Source organism: Neoarius graeffei, chromosome 3 (genome assembly GCF_027579695.1).
Source record: "Neoarius graeffei isolate fNeoGra1 chromosome 3, fNeoGra1.pri, whole genome shotgun sequence".
NCBI classification, from domain to species: domain Eukaryota; kingdom Metazoa; phylum Chordata; class Actinopteri; order Siluriformes; family Ariidae; genus Neoarius; species Neoarius graeffei.
The window spans coordinates 14,727,348-14,749,468 of NC_083571.1; the positions used below are offsets into that span (position 1 = coordinate 14,727,348).

At 41.1% G+C, this 22,121-nt stretch overlaps 1 protein-coding gene across 1 annotated transcript in view; it reads right to left on the minus strand.

Moving 5' to 3' along the window:
• The window catches only part of man1a1 (mannosidase, alpha, class 1A, member 1), a 370,371-nt gene extending 348,598 nt beyond the window's left edge, over positions 1 to 21,773 (minus strand). The window contains exon 1 of the mRNA XM_060916425.1: positions 21,097 to 21,773. Coding sequence (XP_060772408.1) covers positions 21,097 to 21,594 — 498 coding nt within the window. The 5' untranslated portion in view covers positions 21,595 to 21,773. The remainder of the gene's footprint in view (positions 1 to 21,096) is intronic.
• Between the last annotated feature and the right edge of the window lie 348 nt (positions 21,774 to 22,121).

Genomic DNA, 22,121 nt, shown 5'->3' on the forward strand with positions numbered 1-22,121 from the left:
TGGCGGGAAAATAGCATCTTGTAGACGAAGACAGTTGCGGCAAGGAGACCATCAGAACGGTGAAATTCAAATAGAAATATGTTCAAACTCCACGCTCCGCCAACCTGGCCAAAGGCCAGGTAAACAGTTTAAATACGATCGTGCATAAATTAACTATCGGGTGTTAACGAACGGCTTCATTTTGAACTCGGCAGCCAATCAGAGCGCACGATGTCACGCTCGGTTTACAACTCGCCAAATCGTAAAACAGCATTTCAACACGCGCTTTAACTTCAGATGGTGTAAAATTGTTCAGACTTTGTATATTAATATGAAAATTTCAGGATACACTGCCAAGAAATATGGCTACACGTGTATCAATTTTTAGTGATTAAAGAATGAAGTATAAATGTTGGTTGCTATGACTGAAATAGAAGGACAGATAAAATAATGTGGTAAATTAGATCTGATCCCATATATTATATTATTCAAATATCCAAAGATGATGAAATCTATCAAAATAGCCAAACTAGGTCTACATTAGTTCATTACAACAAAAATAATAACTATTCTGACCCTCTCTGGTACAACCAGACCATGCTAAACCCAGTATACCCCCAGTTGCTAGGGTATCTGCTGTTGCCATGGCAACGGTTTATGCAAATGAGTTGAATTTGCAAAAATTTACTACTAGTTCCCCCAAGGACATATCCTGAAAATTTGGTGTTTATATCTTGTCTTATTAAAAAATACAACATTTCACCCCTTTTTGGCTCACCTGAGCATACGTGTTAATTAGCTAATTAACAGGTAATTAGGGTTATAAATCACACCCGAGCAGGTAAAGCTTTGCAAAAATCTCACTAGATTATTCCCCAAAGTCCACCCTTTCAGGAAATGCATGGTTTGTCAGTGATTCTCATGATATTTTATTAAGAAATAAAACTTCTTCATGGGCAATAAAAATGCCCATTTAAATCCAGCATGATGAGGGTTAGTATGCCACCCTCACCTTTCATCCAGACTTGGGACTGGCCTGTGTGTGTCTTGTGGCTGTTATATAAAGGTGTATATAAAAAGTTCATTGTACTTCTATTTCTATTAGAATATCTACAATGTTGAGAATAAAATGCACCAGAATGCACTTAAAATGCACCAGAATGCACGAATATGAATTGAATATGAATCAAAATTTCCCAGGGGAGGGCCCCCGGACCCCCCTCTTTGTGCAAGCACCTGTGGTGCTTGTAGCGGCTGCCTGTGGCAGCCATGGTTCGGGTACCGCGCACATTCGGGCCACCGCATTTTCCATTTGGGCCAGTAACTTTTCAATTCCACTGGCCCAATGGGCCACCAGTGGTAAATGCTTAATGTCTAGGCCTGATATGGTATAAGCCAACTATCCAAATATTGCACTCATTATTAGAATGTATCAAATAACAGTCTGGGTATTTAGCTTCAAGGCACTTATTTATAGATCTACTTTCTTTGTTTTATTATTTATACATTATAAAATATTATATTACACTGGGGAACACAATTTTTGTTGAGTTAGGTCTGACAGCTGTTTTTAACTAATTTTTGGGTGCGGAATCCAAAACTGATCTCAGTTTTTCTCTATCACGTCAAGTTTTTGAACTATAGGATCCCCGTTTTCTTAAAAAATATGAAAAACACTGTACTTAACAGATATGTGCTTGTTTTATAAAAATTTACAAATATTGACATACAATGAAATATGAAAGAAACAGGCATGACTGCAATGTTTATTTAACACTATTATGTTTTTACAAAGGATATGGCTACTGTAATTATAATGGTGTGCAAGAAGAAGAAACCTTTATTTGTCACATGCACACTTCAAGCAAAGTGAAATTCATCCTCTGCATTTAACCCATCTGAAGCAGTGAACACACGCACACACCCAGAGCAGTGGGCAGCCACACCAGAGCACCCGGGGAGCAGTCAGGGGTTCGGTACCTTGCTCAAGGGCACCTCAGCCCAAGGCCACCCCATGTTAACCTAACTGCATGTCTTTGGAGTGTGGGGGAAACCGGAGCACCCGGAGGAAACCCACACAGACACAGGGAGAACATGCAAACCCCACACAGAAAGGCCCTCGCCGGCCACTGGGTTCGAACCCGGAACCTTCTTGCTGTGAAGCGACCGTGCTAACCACTACACCACCGTGCCGCCTGTGCAAGTAGTTAAGGTAAAAATGTACGTTTATAGCTCTTTCTGGAGTGTTCAACTTGAGGACTATCGCGTTTGATGCTCCAACAATAGTCAGCCAACATATGTACATCCCATCTACCCTGATAACATTCTTCCATAACCTTCAAATAGTCTTACTACAGTGGAATTTTGCTTATCTGGAGGGTAAGCTGTGGAGAAAAAACTTGACGTGCTAGAAAAAAACTGACTGCAATTTTGGAATCAGCATGCCAATTTTAGTTTTAATCAGCATAAAAATCTAACTCAACAGAAAAATTTTTTTCAAATTGTTCCCCAGTGTTATAGCTTTGATAAGGGTGGGTTGTGCTTTCCCATCACTGTAACAAAAACAATAAATTATATAGATTTTTAAATTACAGACACCCTGTGTCTATGCTCCAAGGTCCCCATTTCAGGAACCACTGTCCTAGGTAAACATTATCAGGCACTGTCATTATTATAAATAAATAAATAAATAAATAAATAACCTCTCGCTTTTTACTCTTTTCAGACAATTCGCCTGTAGATCGAGCCAAAGGGTTATGTCAAGTACGTCGATCCATATAGCAAAACAAGTAGACTGAAGATTCCAGTGTTCAGAAAGAAAACAGTATGTTTTCTGATTTGGCAAATGATTGGGATTTATCAAAACAACAAGTGACCAACATACACAGAGTATCGGTGCACGTTGTTGGAATCAAGCACAAGTTTGGTCTCTGCTATAAAGCTAACCCGACTGAAAAATCCTAGCTATAGTTTATATGCTAACAAGTGATTATGAATAAATAAAATATTACGTGCACAATTTATGATTATGATGAAGCACTCTGAAGTCTAAATGCCATGAAACCAACCGTCCTTTGCCTTCTTTAATTCGTTAAGCAAGTTTTCAGATCAAATGTGTCTTACTATTTAATTTGAAAAAGGCAAATGTGGCACAATGATGACAATATTCAGAACAATGACGTTAATCTTTTTAAAACGCAGTATCAATTTCATGAATTCTGAGTGTGGCAATTTTCCTCGTATGAAAATCTGATGGGAGATGTGAATTTGAGGCAGCAGTATTATTTGACAGCACGTCTCTGGACATCTTTCAACATGTTCACAGTGGTAGATGCATTGTGACACTGACGCTGCACCAGTTAGACAGAAGACAATTACAAGATATTAAGTGAAGGTGTTTGCAGAGCCCTAGTGTATTCGCATAAGGAGTCTGGAGCAGCGAGGTCAGGCTGCCCACTGATTTACATCTCATTAAGAAGCGTAAAAAAAGTCCATTCTTAGCGTGACCTTCACAGGTATGGAAGCAAGACTCCCACCACAGAGACGCATGAGCCTTGAACCTGTGTGATACTGCTTGGAAAACCTTAAAAGATAGTTTTTCTTCATATGCATCCTGAACAGGGGTGGGTTTCCCAAAAGCATCGTAGCACAAAGATCATCGTTAAATGGTAGTGCGAGCATCACAATGAACACTCTCTCTCCTAGTTAAGATGTTCTTAGCATTAAGAGGCTTTTGGGAAACCCACCCCAGATTCTTAAGTCAAGTGGGTTTTAAAAATAGTTTCAAACATTTCTTTAGAGAGCTTTACAAAGCTCGAACCTCTCAGAACATGTACAACCCTTAAGGATTCTTCGTATTGTCCCTCTGGTCCTTTCATAAAGGGCTCCTGATAGAACCCTTTTAGGAAGCTAAAGACCCTTAAATTATCCATAGAAAGAAAGACAGAAAGCACAACTTTATTCATCACACACACTTGTGAAATTTCCTCTCTGCATTTAACCCATCTGAAGCAGTGAACACACACATGAGCAATGAGCACACACACATACCCAGAGCAGTGGGCAGCCATGCTAACAGCGCCCAGGGAGCAGTTGGGAGTTAAGTGCCTCGCTCAAGGGCACCTCAGCCCAAGGCCGTCCCATATTAACCTAACCTGCATGTCTTTGGATTGTGGGGGAAACCGGAGCACCTGGAGAAAACCCACGCAGACACGAGGAGAACATGCAAACTCCGCACAGAAAGGCCCTTGCCAGCCGCTGGGTTCGAACCCAGAACCTTCTTGCTGTGAGGCGACTGTGCTAACCACTATACCACCGTGCCCAAGAACCCTTGGAAAAAAAAATAACACCCCTTGCACTACCGTTGCACAACAATCAAGATTCTGTATTCAAATTCATTTAACACTGGATGTGGTCTCATCAACACCTTCAATACGAAGTGCAAACTTAAATTGAGACCTTAATAATCGTACAAACAAAAGGTATACAGGAACTCCCTCGCAATCCTAGCCACATCTACCCTCCCACACGCATTTCTGTGCATGTCAGCACACTCAGTGGTGCAAACGGTTATAACGCCTCCATATTTGATTTGCTATTAACAATTCCTAGTCACAAGAAAGCACATGACTTGTGTTTCTACAGTTAAGCAATTTATCAGTTGCTATTCAAATACACACACAAAAAAAAAAAAACTTGTAGCAATGTGCATAGTTTTTTCCTCCTTATTTTAGTTTAATGTCTTGCCACTTGTGCATCAGACTCAGGTTGGAGGCATGGCCCAGCCTTTTCACATTCAATGTGAATCAGATTAGCATCTAATTACATTTTTATTAAAAGTCTTTCTGCAAGCTTATGAAACTGCACACCTAAAAATTAGGGCCATGACGGTTAGGCGAGTATCCGAATCCGGTTCAGTCATTTAAGCCTTTCGATTAGAATACTGACGAGTCGGTTAATCGATATAATGAATATACATATTGCTTATCATTAATGAAACAGTAGTTCGTTTATGATTATGAAAAACATACATACCCTATGGTTTTTACGCTGGAAAATAGAGTTTATTTGTATAAAATCCAAGAATTTTTTCTACGGCGGCCATTTTGCCATCCCATAATAATGCGAAGTCTCGCGTGGTTTTGCGCAGGTAATGCTCGTTTCCGGGTCACTTCAAAAGCACATGAAAGAAAGTTGGCACACCTAGATAGGTGTGACAACGAGAGTTCGTTTCCTGCCGAAACAAAAATTTTCCATCCTCTGATGTTTGACTACATATTTTACTTGTTTTCATAAGCGCCTAGAAAGGGAGAAATATGTATTCTAACAAAAACAAGAAGAACACTTTTACTTCCTGAACAAAAAAAATAAGAAAAACAACACATTTTTTGTTGATAAGTCATTTATTTTATTGCCTGCAAAGGAAACATATGTCAAAAATTAAGTAATGCAATTATTATGATGAAAAGGTAAGTGTTTAATATGATATAAGTGAGGATACATGTTGTACAAATGAACAAGTTTCGGGTAAACCGAAACGAATAGGTTATCAAACTCGGTTAACCGTAATCGCGAATATGCTAACCGTCATGGCCCTCCTAAAAATAGTAACATGTAGGGGTGTAATGACTCATCCACTACATCGATGAATCAATTTATTTTCCTCCGATCCAACTACAATGATCTGTGCTCGGCAAGTTGGCCTTCCAGATGACATACATCGATCTAATATCGTTTTAAAAGGTAATCAATCGATTGTATCGATACTAGGAAATAACGCATTGGATTTAAGCATGTCAGACTTTATACTGATGTGGCTTTTTAGCACTTTTAATGATAAAGGTGTTAAACGTTACCCGATTCAGTCTGCCTGTCTGTGACGTCATCGTCACGCGCCAGCAGCAGCACAAATCAAAATATAGCATGATGGCGGATAGCAGAGGAGAAGCTGGCGAGCGGGAAATTTTCAAACCAGCATTACGGTCCAGTGTGTGGAAACACTTCAGATTTTGCAAGGACGGAGATGTCCTAAATAAGTTGCTCGCTGTATGTAGACTACGTAAAGCTCAAGTTAAGTACCACAGCAACACCACGAATCTTTCCAACCACCCACTGAGGCGCCATGGGATTTCACTGACTAACACCAACAGTCCAGGCACCTCTCGCAGCGTTCCCACTGCAGCAGCAGCGCAAGGTGCAAGCTCTGCAGAAGCCTCAGGCCTTGCCAGCATGTTTAGTCAGAAACTAGGCCAAAACTCAGCTCGGGCGAAAAACATCACGGCAACAATTGCCAAGTTTATCTGCAAAGACATGCGACCCTACAGTGTGGTTGAAAATCCGGGGTTCTGTGAAATGATTCAAACATTGGAGCCAAGGTACAAGATACCGAGCCGACCACACTTTTGATTTTATATATATATATATATATAAAACTTCTTCTTTTGTTTTTCCAACACAAAAATATTACAATATTATCAAATAAATATATATATATATATATATATATATATATATATATATATATATATATATATGATAATATTGTAATATTTTTGTGTTGGAAAAACAAAAGAAGAAGTTTTAGAAGTATTTTTTTTTCAACCTAAAGTGTTGGTTGCACTTAATTCAAATAAAATGTCAATGCATTTGCCACTAATTGTTGTTTACTTGTTTGTTTATATCCATAATTATACCTGATTCCCTTACAAGAAACAACAGGAATCTAGAAAACTTCACCTACACTGTCCAGTATCCAGGTATTTATTTCAGTCACACTGATTTAATTTTTGGCTAAAAAGTTACTGAATCGATTTCAAGTCACTGAATCGTTTCGGATCCTATCGCTCTAAATGAACCAAAATCATCCTTGAATCGTATCGGCAACCACGAATCGTGATTCGAATCGAATCGTTGTTAAAACGAATTGTTACACCCCTAGTAACATGGTAACGGTAACACTGCACCTAGGTACCAAACTGTTGACTATAAATTGTATTTACATGCTAGCTTTATAAGCCTTGCAACTCTAAAACTAAAGAAGCAAACAGCAGACATGCTTTGGCACACTGTTTTCAGATTTGGAGCTCCAAGAGATGCTAGTCATAATGTTTCCTTTCAAATGAAACAAACAACAAATATTATGTACGCAGCACCTTACCAAACTTTTGTTTTGTTGCTGACGGTAATGATGCTGATAATAGGGTGAATTATCATTATAGTAACAACTTACACAGGGATGGGTTTCCGTAGGTGGGGGGTTTATAGTGTCAACGAAGCTGACTTTGTTAGGACTGTTAATGTTATAGTCATGTTGTCTGTTGTTGCCCGGATGGGGATGGGTTCCCTTTTGAGTCAGATTCCTCTCGAGGTTTCTTCCTCGTGTCGTCTGAGGGAGTTTTTCCTTGCCACCGTCGCCACAGGCTTGCTCGTTGGGGATAGATTAGGGATAAAATTAGCTCATATTTTAAGTCATTCAAATTCTGTAAAGCTGCTTTGCGACAATGTTTATTGTTAAAAGCGCTATGCAAATAAACTTGACTTGACTGGATGTAGGGTGAACACACCACAGAAACAGAATAACAATAGAAAAAATGTGCTAATTGGTTGTACGTTTTCTGTGAGGAAATGTTTAACATTTATGGATGGAGTCTCCAGTGTCAGCGTTTTGTAAAAGCAGCAAGCTGTTCCTTTAAATTTTCCAGATAGACCCTTTTGCAAATTTCTCGATAACATACCAAGCTCCACTTTTTGTCTTCCATCCATCCATTATCTGTAGCCACTTATCCTGTCCTACAGGGTCGCAGGCACGCTGACTATGGGTGAGAGGCGGGGTACACCCTGGACAAGTCGCCAGGTTATCACAGGGCTGACACATAGACACAGACAACCATTCACAATCATGCCTACAGTCAATTTAGAGCCACCAATGAGCCTAACCTGCATGCCTTTGGACTGCAGGGGAAACCGGAGCAAACCCACGCGGACAGCATGCAAACTCCACACAGAAAGGCCCTCGTCGGCCACTGGGCTCGAACCCAGGACCTTCTTGCTGTGAGGCGAGAGTGCTAACCACTACACCACCATGCTGCCCCACTTTTTTTTGCCAAATCACAGCAAGTGCCCTGATGTGCCTTCGCACATTTTAATTAAAAATAAAACTTTATAAAAATAATTTATCCATTTTAAAAGTTGCAATATTGCTAAAAAAAAACCAACAAACAAACAAACAAAAAACCTTACAGTATGTGGGCGTGGCCATTTGCAATGAAACCAGATATCCGTTTGTGGCGTTGCTTGTGCACTAGTACACCGTTTACCTTAGTAACACAGAACCATCAACTCAGAAATTTTCTGTAATTTTTTTTTGTAGTTTTGCTGTACAAGCATTGAAAATGTTCCTGAACAAAAAGTGATTCAATCGTACATGCTTAAACCAGAATATGAGCCCGAGGAGGAAGAAACGAATGGTGAAGGTGATTCCAGCAATACTGGAAGTGACAAAATGCAGGCAGAATTTCGCAGCTTGCTCCATCAAAGTAATATCTTTTACAGGATTGGGGATGGCAAATAATGATCTCCCTTTGTGACATTTGGGCTTATTTTTTACATCCAAATGCTTGACACTTCGTAAGTCATGTGGTGTACGTATAAGTAACATCACAATCTCAAATTTTCTCGCGTAATTTGTACTCGGAGCACAATATTTGTACCACGAAGAAAATAAGATGGCAGCGCCCAAGGCCAGGGATGTTCGTTTTTCTTTTAAGATAAATCTGTACACAGTATATATCGGTACAAATATGATCAAATGAATGATCGAACATGCCTCGTATGGATATTATTTGTCGTTATAAAGGAGTTCAATTTTTGGGTTTTGTTTGGCTTTCAGTTCACGAGAGTGAAAATCCTCTCAAAGTACTCTGTAAGGGAACAACTGGTTATAGCTGCTTTAACGTAAATGATTAAAATAAATTATGATTTGTTGCTCTTTTAATTTAAAAAAATTTTATTCACTGTAATCACGGACTAAGAGGAATAAAACACATCACAGTTGCTATTACAGGAAAGTAATAAACTTCAGAGAGGTATAAAATTAACTTTGCTTCTCACCATGCTTCAGTCATTGATTATTTTCCTATAACAGCATGCCCAAAGTATTTACTCATTTGCCCCTTTTCCACCAAAGCAGTTCCAGGGCTGGTTCGGGGCCAGTGCTTAGTTTGGAACCGGGTTTTCCATGGATTAAAGCAAAAAAAAAAATTATTTGACTGAAAATTTACGGGGGTGTGGGGGGGGTTATGGGTGGATTTCGATGAAATTCTACAGGGGAGGGTTATGGGTGGATTTCGATGAAATTCTATGGGGGGGGTTATGGGTGGATTTCGATGAAATTCTGAGAATGATTAACTTAGAACTGATAACTTTATTATCAATTAATTAATGGATTAATATATTCAATTTATTGCACTTTCTTTCTATTGCTTCCGTATATTATTTTTTTGTGGCAAACCACACAAATGCAAGCGCCTGGAATGTTTAGTTTTTTGCACCATGAACTAAATGGCTTTCCGTTTTCACCTATTTCGTACAGCCAAGCCCACCTCCACTTGTTTTTTTATACCTTTATCGATGGCAGACACATCAGTGCCTTCTTTCATGTAAAGCGCATCCATGCTGCCGAAACCGAAAGCAGAATGACATGCTCCTCTATGCTCGACGTCAATATAGAAAAAAGTTTGGATCTTCGCTTACATTAAAATTAAAATTATAATTTGACCTTACTTTGTGTTGAATACGACTTCAAAAACAATTCAAGATTTTACTAAGAGAAATATTGTGGCCAACACGAGTGTTAAGTTACCTAAAAGATCGCGTGAAGTTGGCTGCTAGCTACTTTGCGTTCGTTCTCATTTTCCTCCATCATTTCATCGGCCAGAAACAGATGTTTTGACGTAATTTAACTTAGTAGGCTATGATTATTATTTAACCGTAGTCTTCTAGACATTTTGACTGTTTGGGGCATTGAACGCTGGTGTATGATTTTCAGGGAATAAAGTTTAGCGCATGTCGGAACATCATTGCGCTCGCAGCCTCCAACTCCTCAAACGTCCTTTAAATTGTGATATAACGTAGGCTACAAGACACGGTTCTAACATACCTTACACATTGGCCTAACAAAAATAATAATTGTTGGGGCATCTGCTGATTTGTTAGCTATAAATTTAGGTCTAATTACCTCTGACAGTCTGCAAGCATTGCACCGTGGGGTCTTCAAGTCTGGCTGAAGCAGAGGAGCGGGCTTTCCGGGGTTTATTTTTTCGTTTTGTTTTTTTTTTACATGCTCTATTTCTATATGTCCAGGTTTGAACTAAGTCATTTTGGCAAGATTTAATTTAATACAAAACAGAAATGGTCAGACACAAGCACGCCAAGCACATGGGAATGTATTTTGCCAATTTTGACAGTGCATGTTTTTTTAATGCCGCACCGTAGACAGCGAACGTTTAAACATGATCAAACATAGGAAATGAATGACACAAAGCATGGCTCAAAAACAAAAAAGTTAAATAAACCCTGCTGATAGTTGATGGTGTTGCAACACATCAGTGTTATAACCCAATCTCTACCCAACCACCCGTCATTTTAATTCTCCTCGGATCAGCACCAACCTCACATTTGGCCTTGGGAGAGTTCAGTTGACGGAAATCCGACACACGACGGAAAACTTTAATCCATGGTTTTCTGTTTCCACTGACAAAGAACTGGCTCTGGGGCCAGAAAAAACGGTTCCAGGCTAGCACCAACTCTCTGCTGGGCCAGAGGAAAGAACCGCTTACGTCAGTGGGGGGGCGGAGTTGTTAAGACCAACAACAATAACAAGACCGCGAAAGATCGCCGTTTTTAAGCGACGAGAAGCCACAGCTGTACAAACGCTTAGTCATCCATTATTATTATTATTATTGTTGCTGCTGCTGCTTCTTCTGTGTTGTTTTTGCTTCGATATTCGCGCCAAGGTTTATGCAAACGTAGCGACGTAACTGACGTATACAGCGACGTAATGACGTATACAACGACGTAACTGACGTATACAGCGACGTAATGACGTGGCTTCCCTTAGCACCGCGAGCGATGGAAAAGCAAACTGGTTCTCAGCTGGCTCGCAAGTTGAACGAGTTGTGAACCAGCACCGGCCCCGAACCAGCCTTGGAACTGATTTGGTGGAAAAGAGGCAATTATGTATTGACACAAACATAGTTTGATCCTAGCAGGCATCAGCATAAAAAAAATGGCACTCATGCCACAAGAACGTAACCCAAGTTAAATGACTAAGATAACTGCTGGTATGTGGGAGACGATCTAAAAACAATGAGAAGCAGCAGCGTTGATTTTTCCAGGTGATATCTGGAAACAAGAAAGCCATCAGAATTTTTGACAGACAGGATATCCTGTTTACAAGAGGATTTAGAAAATCTGGGAATGTCAATATTGTTAATCTGAGACATACAAAATGAGACTGACATGGAAAGCATGGCCACAAATGTGAACGCCTGTTGGCTGCATGCCTGAGCAGTACAATGATATAATACTGATATCATGTAATGATTATTAAGGTCACGATACGCTTTTCTCAGATTTCGCAGGTATCAGTAGTATTTTATAACAACTCCAAAGTCTGATTAAACATCAACAGTTTGTACTGACTCTTTAAAATTGTAACTTTTTAATTTTTTTCTGACTTTTCAGTCTTAAACAACTCATTTTTGTAAACATAAAGTTATTATCAAGCTATGTTTTTCCATTAAAAAAACACTACTGGATGGACACTTGTTACCAAACCGACAGTACCTTGAGTGGTAACAGTAACACTGCTTCAGTTCAGGCTGCATCATATCATTTCCTTCTGGATTATTACTGAGGCATATACCCCAAAGATTATGCATTACACTCACCGGCCACTTTAATAGGAACTTGTTCTTGAGTCTAAGATTCCTGTTCTTGGCTGCAGGAGTGGAACCCAATGTGGTCTTCTGCTATTCCATACTGAGATGCTTTTCTGCTCACCACCGTTGTACAGAGTTGCTACAAGTTGCTATATCTTTCCTGGCAGCTTGAACCAATCTGGCCATTTTCCTCTGACCTTCTTATCAATAACATATTTCCACCCACAGAACTGTCGCTCACTCAACAGTGTTTTTTGCATCATTCTATGCAAACTCTAGAGACTGTTGTGTGTGAAAACTAAAAAAAATCTTGACCGACCACCGAGCCTCATTAGCCAGTTAAAGTCGGTTAACCTATGAGTTTAAACAGGGATGCAAACGGTGCGCCTTTTGGCGGATGCCGCCTTTTTCACGGCTGAATCGTGCAGATCCGATTTTTTTTTTAGGGGGGGGCGTTGGAGTGTCTGAATAATTTCATCAGAGTAAATTCTGTATTAAAATTACTAAATAAGCAAATGCCGTTACAGTCCATGAAACATAGGAAGTATAAGTATGAGAAGAAAACAGTAAATCAGAAAGCTGCGCACATTTGCGCAGCTTCCGCGAAAACGTGCGCAGCTTTCTGATTTACTGTTTTCTTCTCATACTTCCTATGTTTCATGGACTGTAACGGCATTTGCTTATTTAGTAATTTTAATACAGAATTTAATCTGATGAAATTATTCAGACACTCCAACGCCCCCCCTTAAAAAAAAAATCGGATCTGCACGATTCAGCCGTGAAAAAGTCGGCATCTGCGCCTTTAGTTTGTGTGGAGAGATATGATCTGCAATAACATACATTGTTGGCTACAGACCGTAACATACTTTCAGAATGCACTGGCCAAGGCAGGACTAAACTCGATGTGCCTTCTAATAATAATAAAAAAAAAACAGAATAGTAATTTATAAGCTAAAAAGCCTGTGTTTACACTTTTCTTTCGCAGAGTGGCAGCTGTCTTCAACTGGGGTGGGAGGGCGGGACATGACTGAATGGGTGTTTCTGATTTGTCAGCTGTCGTCCTTACACCGTATGGCATGCCCCAAGCGTTTACAACACAGAATTCCAGGTTCTCCGCTCCAAAATCGGCAGCTTCAAAACGACTGATTTTTTTTAACCGACAACCAAAAAAAATTAACCGGTTGACGTTGATTCGGTCAACCATTGGTCAAACGGTCATCGGTTAACATCCCTAGTGAAAACCCCAGGAGATCAGCAGTTTCTGAAATACTCAAACCACAGTGAAAGTCTCACTCTGAGATCACAATTTTTCCCATTCTGATGTTTGAAGTGAACATTAACTGAAGCTGTTGATTTGTATCTGCATGATTGTGCTACTGTCAAGGGACTGGCTGATTAGAGAACTGCATAAAACAGAAGGCGGATGGGTGTTCTCAATAAAGTGGCCAGTGAGTGTATATAGCAATGCATATATAAATGTCTTCAAATATCACAGGATATATTTGTTATGTTACACAGCCCGAGTTGATTGTACATGCTCTTTCTGTCTGATATGAAGTTGGACTATTGATCCATCAGTCTGCTGACGTGTTGTCGTAACTCTGTGGTTAATCTATTACTGGGTCAATGTAGACTGACTTAAATTGCCTCCAAAAATAAAAACATGTTACAGTTGGTCTGTTTATTGTGGGACCTGGTCTACGTTGATTTGATCCATAAAATACACATCTTTTCTCCATCTTCGAAACGAAAAGACATTTTGGAAAATATAACAGCCTACAAATGTCAACGTCGTTTTAAATATCTTCATGCTGGCCGGGAAGGTTTCTCTCTCCTGACATGTCCCAGGCTGCCAGAACGAGAGTCAGTGCTGATCTAATGGGCAACGTCCTTAACCCTGGACTGTTCTGCTTCAACTGTATTCTGCCCCAGCTGTAAGGAAGATAAATCCATCAAATCCGTGACAATCGCAGTAATACAGTGGTGCTGTTTCTACTGAGAGAAAAACATACTGACCTTCCTCTGAGGTTAAAGTTTAACTCAAATGAACCTTTCAGAGTAATGCTAAAAAAGTATACTGACCTTTTGATCCATATTCAACCTGACACATTATAATAAATAAGAGTTGTGTAAAACTTTCACTCTAGCCAAAACATCATGACCAAGCATGTCATTTTCCCCGTGTTGCATCTTGATACTAACTGGGAATGTTTCTCTCTCAATCTCTCTCTCCCCCAACATATCCCAGGCTGCCAGACAAGAAGTCAATGCCGCACTCATGGGTAACGTCCTTAACCCTCAACTGCTTTGCTTCAACTCTGTGTAAGGAAAAGAAGTCCATCAAATTGAAATGAATCATAATAGCACGATTTCTACTGAAAGAAAAACATACTGACTTTCTCTTGAGGTTAAGCTTCCATTTCTATGAATTTTACAATATCATCCTTGTTGAGAAAGTATACTGACCTTGTGATGCTGAATTTTGGAGTACACTTTTAGTACTCTTGTAATCCAAACCCTTTCCCCCAACTCTGTAACATGGCTTCATTATCTTATCACACAGAAAACCCATTCGGTTGCGTTTCACTTTCAAAGTGAAAGTTTGTTCAGTTTTCCATTTCCTGTTCCATAAAATAACATGAAACTGGTTGACGAATTACAGGATTAAGCCCCCAGTGTATTCGCCCCCATCTTCAGCTGTTTTAGCCCCATCACTGAAAGCTGATCATAATTTTACTTTCTAAGACACTAATAAGAGTTATTTATCAGAGCTTTTAGAATTAAGTATCACAAAAAATTATATAAGTATTCATGGTGGCCATATTGCCGTGACCATGAATGACCAAAGGAAGCCCAAGCTGAGTTTCTGTGAGTAAATACACTTTAAAAAAAAAAAGTACAACAAGTAGGGCTGGGCGATTTTACGATTACGATGTTATTCACAATATAAAATCTCTACGATTAGAAATTAGACACGTACGATATGCCTACGATAAGCCTACGCCTTCAATAAAATTACTTCATCCGAAGTTTTGACAGACACGCGAATAGCCAATCATAACTAAACAGTACCGCACGTAACCAATCAGTTGGAAGAGAGCCACGTCAAGTTAGGTTGCGTGCACACACAAACACACACACGTGTAGCAGCAACGCACAGCATGGCTGTGGTGAAGTTTGCAGGAGCGCGGCATTTCTCCAACAAAGCGTGAAACAAAGCGATTATAAAAATGAGCGAGAAGCCGACTGACCGGAGTTCTGAACAGGAAAGTCAGAGCACTGCCCTGGAGGACATCGTTGAAAAGAAGGGCCAGAGATCTTCGGTTGTGTGGAGGTATTTTGGATATTTAAAATCGGACATACAACAAAGTGTTACACAAAACCTTAAACACACTGACGTACAGGATTGCACTTTTTTTCTCCTTGCAGCATAAGGTTTACACGTCAATATGTCTTTTATGTTTATTTGAAAGCTGCTAGAATTTGCACAAATGATTAACAATGGTATATAGTTTTTATTTTTCAGTTTATTCATTTGAACAAAAGAATGTGCATCCAGTTTGTTTTGGTTCTGTGAAACTTGAAGGCTTGTTAAGCTATTTTTGTTAATTAGGAAGGAACTACTAATTTGTAATGTTCATATTTTGAGCAGAAAATTAAAGAAAATACAAAAATGGTGATTTGATTTATATCGTGATATATATCGTTATCGAAAATTTTGAAAAAATATATTGTGATATAATTTTTTCTCATATCGCCCAGCCCTAACAACAAGCGTGCTCTAAGAACACAATATCCCCCGCTGGCAACTATGCCATAACTCTGGTAAAATGCGACTGAATTGAACGAAATTACAATATGCGTATTACCAACATATAACAAAGAATCCTGCGAAGTTTCGTGAAATTCCTCCAAAAATTGTGAGAGGAGTTGATTTCAGAAGGTGAGTACCCTTCCTGGGACGGACAGACATCGCCACGACATAATCCCCCTTTGGGCCTTTCAGCCAGGAGGGGATAATTAAAAAAAAACATGGAAATAGAGGTCTTTTATTCATTTTAAGTCAAATGAAAAATCCAGTCAAAAAATTTAAGTTCAAACTTTCCTTGAAAAAAAAGCTCTGTTCTCTTTGTCTTTAAATCTAGAATGATCAATCATAGACACACATTTGATCGACTTTATTCACATTTAAAGTGATACTGACACGAACAGGTCTCCTTGGTGTCAGTTTATAGAGTTCAACACAAACTTTCAATTTTCAATGTAATTGCAAGGTGTAGAGATGAAAACTCCGCATATAAAACAGATAAAACATTTAAACCTCCCGTCACGAAACAATGCCTGGAATTCCCTTCCCTTCCGCTGAGAATGACCCAAACCAGAAATGACGTAGATCGGGGAACCTCTGCCTGGAAAGCACGCTGATAGAACACGTTTTCATGACAGAACATGAGCTGTGAGTTATGAGCTGTGTCCGAAATCACTCACTCATTCACTACTCCCTACCCAGGGAATTTTATACAGAGGACTATATAGTGAGTTCACTGGTAAAATGAAAAAACACTTTCGGACACTATTCAACCGCACCATTATTTACATCATTACTGTCGCACACTTAAAACATGCCAGATCAGTCGGCTGGTGGGTTTTCAAAATATTAAATACATGCATGCATTTTTGTGATATTATACTGAGTATATTTCCCCCCCTTAACGAAGAGACAGGAGGAAAAGTTGGAAATGGCGGAGTTGAGGATGTTAACATTTGCGATGGGAGTGACAAGGTTGGACAGGATAAGGAACGAGCACATCAGAGGGACAGCACATGTGGAGAGCTTGGGAATGAAGCTAAGAGAGATGAGACTGAGATGGTATGAGCACATCCTGAGAAGAGATGCAGAGCATGTTGGAAGGAGAATGTTGAGGATGGAGCTGCCAGGCAAACGAAAACCAGGAAGGCCAAAGAGGAGATACATGGATGTGGTGAGAGAGGATATGAAAGTGGCAGGTGTGGTAGAGAAGGATGCGGAAGACAGGGAGCAATGGAGACGAAAGATCCGCTGTGGCGACCCCTAATCGGGAGCAGCCAAAAGAAGAAGATACGGAGTATATTTCCCACATTAATAAATACAAAGTACTTTGTGTCTGCTGCATCTTTCAGTTCTTTTAAATCAAGGCTGAATACTTTCTTCTTTGCAGTTGCCTATGAGTCCACTATACAGGGTGTAATAATTCTCACTATATATTCAGACAGCATTACAAAATGGCAAGCACACTCTATAGTCCATTATATGGTGAGTAGTGAGTGATTTTGGACACAGCGCATGTCTTGTATGATGGGGATGAAGATGAGTTAGTTGAGGAAGAGGAGGTTGGAGAGATGGAGAGGGAGAATGTAGAGCTCAGGATAGAGCCCAACCGGTTTGAGCCATACCAGGACCATCACACTGACAACCACAATGAGGTGAGTGACTGCCACTCAGATCTCAGCAAGCTGACAAATGGACATGGTGGAGGGATGATTCTAACAGACCACCTGTTTTTGTTGACATGAATAATTACCAGTACAGGCTGTTGTTAGAATCTTTTACTGACGTAATTGTTAGTATAATAGTAATTCATGTCAATAAGTTATAACTCAGGCCAAGATAAAATAATTGTTTTTGTTCCAATTTGACAATCGCCTCCCGAATACCAACCTCCCAAAAGCACAGTGTGGCACAGAGATATGTCGCTTAGTGTGTCATGTGGGCAAAGTATTCGGTCAGGAATGGGTGGGAGACGGATGTAAGTGCAGAAGATAGTTTATTATTAAGAAAAGTGAAAACAGGCAAACAATCTGAATCAGCGAACATAAACTGAGAAATGGTGAAACAGGCAGTAGATCAATCGAGGCACAAACAGACGATAAGAGGCTAGGCAGGAAACAAACACGAGAAACAGGAAACCAAGGATCAGAAACCAAGAGAAGAACTAAGGCTCAGTAATCTGTTAGCCACGCAATACTTAATTATCTACGAGTGTTTTCCAGGTCCTTATATAGGTGCACTGATTGCACCTTAATCCTGTGCAGGTGTGGGTCATTTACGCTGTCTGGAGTGTGCCCAAGAGTCAGTCTGATGCACGTGCCACGGCACGCAGGTGTGACATAGTGTAGACAACTGTAGTGGAAAGTAGTCGACTCTACTTATTTTATTACCCGAAAGCTAAAATAAAATATTTTCCCAGCTACCCAAGAGTACCTGCCCACAGCTCAAGCCTGTGTTTGTCATTGTTTTCAAGCATTTTCAACACTCTGGAGCAGCCTCTCTCAACCAGGGTGCCGTGGCACCCTGGGGTGCCGTCTGGCTTCATTAGGGGTGCCGTCAAAAAATTATATATTCTAACATTGAAATAAATAAAATGAATTAAAATTCCAAAAAACGATAGCTACACTAATGCAGATCATCACCGCCTCATGCATCATCAAAATTTGTCTCACGGCCCCCTTTCCCATGTCACAACATCACTGCCGGGGTCAGCGTATGGTCAGCGTGACTGCGTATATTTTATATGGGGGTGCCTTGAGAATTTGCATATTTCTGAAGGGTGCCGTGACTGAAAAAAAGTTGAGAAACGCTGATCTGGAGTAATGGCGTCCGTGTACAATAGAGTGCGCCATCTGTCGGCCAGATTGCTTTATTTTCACGGAGTCATAGAGAACAGTGAAATTATTTAGGTGCCAGTATTAATTTAAAACCTTTTCGGTATTGTAAAGTAGCACAAAGGAATACTGAATTAATACCATAATATTTGTAAATAAACTGCAATGTTATTTAGTGACTGGGCTTGTCTGTATTCCTTTGGTCGTGATGGAAAGTGATGTTTAAAAGTTCTGGCTTCAGACACTGTGTGCGCACTTCTGGTTTCTGGAGATTCCCCAATCGACATCACAACAAGGCATCGCAGTTCCCATCTGCTCGATCGTGCCACTTTGGTGTTTGTTTGGGGGGTTTTTTTCTTCACTGTTTTATTATCAAAGGCTTATTATTCACAATCACATTGTGGGTGAAAATTATCATAACTATCTTTATTTTCATGGAGTCCTAAGGAATTTATTTAGGTGTCTGTATTACTTTAAATATAGGGCTATAACACATGAAGACGGGGGCTGCGACACACGAAGACGGGGGCTGCGACACACGAAGACGGGGGCTGCGACACACGAAGACGGGGGCTGCGACACACGAAGACGGGGGCTGCGACACACGAAGACGGGGGCTGCGACACACGAAGACGGGGGCTGCGACACACGAAGACGGGGGCTGCGACACACGAAGACGGGGGCTGCGACACACGAAGACGGGGGCTGCGACACACGAAGACGGGGCTGCGACACACGAAGACGGGGCTGCGACACACGAAGACGGGGGCTGCGACACACGAAGACGGGGCTGCGACACACGAAGACGGGGCTGCGACACACGAAGACGGGGGCTGCGACACACGAAGACGGGGGCTGCGACACACGAAGACGGGGCTGCGACACACGAAGACGGGGCTGCGACACACGAAGACGGGGGCTGCGACACACGAAGACGGGGCTGCGACACACGAAGACGGGGGCTGCGACACACGAAGACGGGGGCTGCGACACACGAAGACGGGGGCTGCGACACACGAAGACGGGGGCTGCGACACACGAAGACGGGGGCTGCGACACACGAAGACGGGGGCTGCGACACACGAAGACGGGGGCTGCGACACACGAAGACGGGGGCTGCGACACACGAAGACGGGGGCTGCGACACACAAAGACGGGGGCTGCGACACACAAAGACGGGGCTGCGACACACAAAGACGGGGGCTGCGACACTTGAAGACGGGGGCTACGTCACATGAAGACGGGGCTAAAACAATGGGGGCTAAACCACCAGATGCCTTGTTGACATTTAACACGTCTGACGTGTCAAATGTCCCATATTCATGGATTTTTTCCCCTTTTTTTATGTTTATGAAGTGGCAGTAAATAAAAATGGCATACTATATATTTATATAATCTGCTATAAAGGCAGTAAACGTCTCTCTCAGTCACATGGATTATCTAGTCACCTAATACTGAAAGTTGCATATCTATCTAAAGTGATGTACAAACAAGATGATGTTTGAAAAATATTCCTCCCCTCACGCTGAACTTCTGACTGAACTGTAACTCGGCGGCTAATTACTGCACCTCAGGAAGCTAACTTACTTACCTCAGTAGAAACACAAAAAAACAACCTGAGTGTTTGTTCGACTCACAAAACAGTTTTATATATCTTTTACTAAGATGGTAAAAGATGAATATGCCGTACTCTACACCGCTATAACGGCGCTATTCCAGTTTTATGAACGTGTTTCTCAGTCACCTGGGTGTTTCTGAGGTAATGAAACTAAACGCTTTTTTTTTTTTTTGTAAGTTTCAGAAATATTCCTCCCCTCAGGATGAACTTCTGACTGAACTGTAACTCGGCGGCTAATTACTGCACCTCAGGAAGCTAACTTACTTACCGCAGTAGAGACACACACAACCCTAAGTGTTTGTTTGACTTAGAAAACAGGTTGTTGTTTTTTTTTATTAGATAGTAAAAGACGAATATGCTGTACTCTACACCGCTATAACGGCGCTATTCCAGTTTTATGAACGTGTTTCTCAGTCACCTGGGTGTTTCTGAGGTAATGAAGCTAAATGCTAATTTTATTTATTTTTTTTTTTTGCTAAGTTTCAGAAATATTCCTCCCCTCAGGATGAACTGTAACTCGGCGGCTAATTACTGCACCTCAGGAAGCTAACTTACTTACCTCAGTAGAAACACACACAACCCTAAGTGTTTGTTTGTTTGACTTAGAAAACAGTTTTTTTTTTTTAATTAGATAGTAAAAGATGAATATGCCGTACTCTACACCGCTGTAACGGCGCTATTCCGGTTTTATGAACATGTTTCTCAGTCACCTGGGTGTTTCTGAGGTAAAGCTAAATGCTATTTTTTTTTTTTTTTTGCAAGTTTCAGAAATATTCCTCCCCTCAGGATGAACTTCTGACTGGACTGTAACTAGGCAACCAACTTACCTCAGCATACAGTACTTATGACATTTATACCCACGAGGAAGTGTTGAGGTGTTTGTTGATTCAAACAAGTATTTCGTGCCCGTTTGTGTACCTCTTTAATTTTCGCTCGTTTCTCCCTCGTTTCCGGGTCGGAAGGCTCGCGCCCTGTTGCCCCAGGAGGTCGCGTGAACTCGATAACGGGCAGAGAGCCGTCGTTATTCTCCCCGCCTCTGTTCTTCGCAACTTGGTCCTTCTCGCTTCGGATGTCCTGCTTGATTTCATCCGGCCGCTTCTGGAGCGTATCCTTGGCTTCGAGCAGAGCCTGTTCGTGGTCCTTCTTAATCTTGGCTAAGATTTTCTCGTCCTTGCCGGTACCACCGGGGTCTCCGTCTGTACCCGTCCGGGTGTCGCCGTCCACCGTGGCCGGGTCAGAGCGGAAGAAAAACAGCTTGGATGAATCCGGTAGGAAGAAGATAGCTCCGAAGCAGAAGGTGATGAAGGCGCTGAAAACTAAGAGCAGAATGAATTTCTCCGTTAGCCTGAACGAGCTCGCGCTAACGGACTTCCGACTCGGGGTTGCCGTAAAAGGCATGAGAATAGCTACAGGCATTTTCTTCTTCTTTTCCTTTGATAAGAATCAAATCCCTTCAACTGGTAGACTTTTATCTACATGTACGCCTGGAAAAGTAAATCCTCCTCAGGAAAGTTGCAGCGCGCCTCCTCTCTAACCATACTGAACAGCCAAACATCTGTGGAGAGAAAAGTCTCTCCGCTGCTCGAGCGGATCACAGAGCGGGAGGCGTGGCCGCGATATATGATTGGCACATCTTCCTGACCAATCATTGATCAGCGTTATTGTGGGCGTGGTTAATGGATCAGAGGTTCAAACGTGGTTGCACTGTTCACATGTTACTGGTCATGTGGAAAGTTTAAAATATTTTCATTCAGCCAGTTTGTTTACAGGATTACTTTACTGTACTCTTTTTAAATAAGTTTAAACTTCATCTCATCTCATCTCATCTCATTATCTCTAGCCGTTTTATCCTTTTCTACAGGGTCGCAGGCAAGCTGGAGTCTATCCCAGTTGACTATGGGCGAGAGGCGGGGTACACCCTGGACAAGTCGCCAGGCCATTGC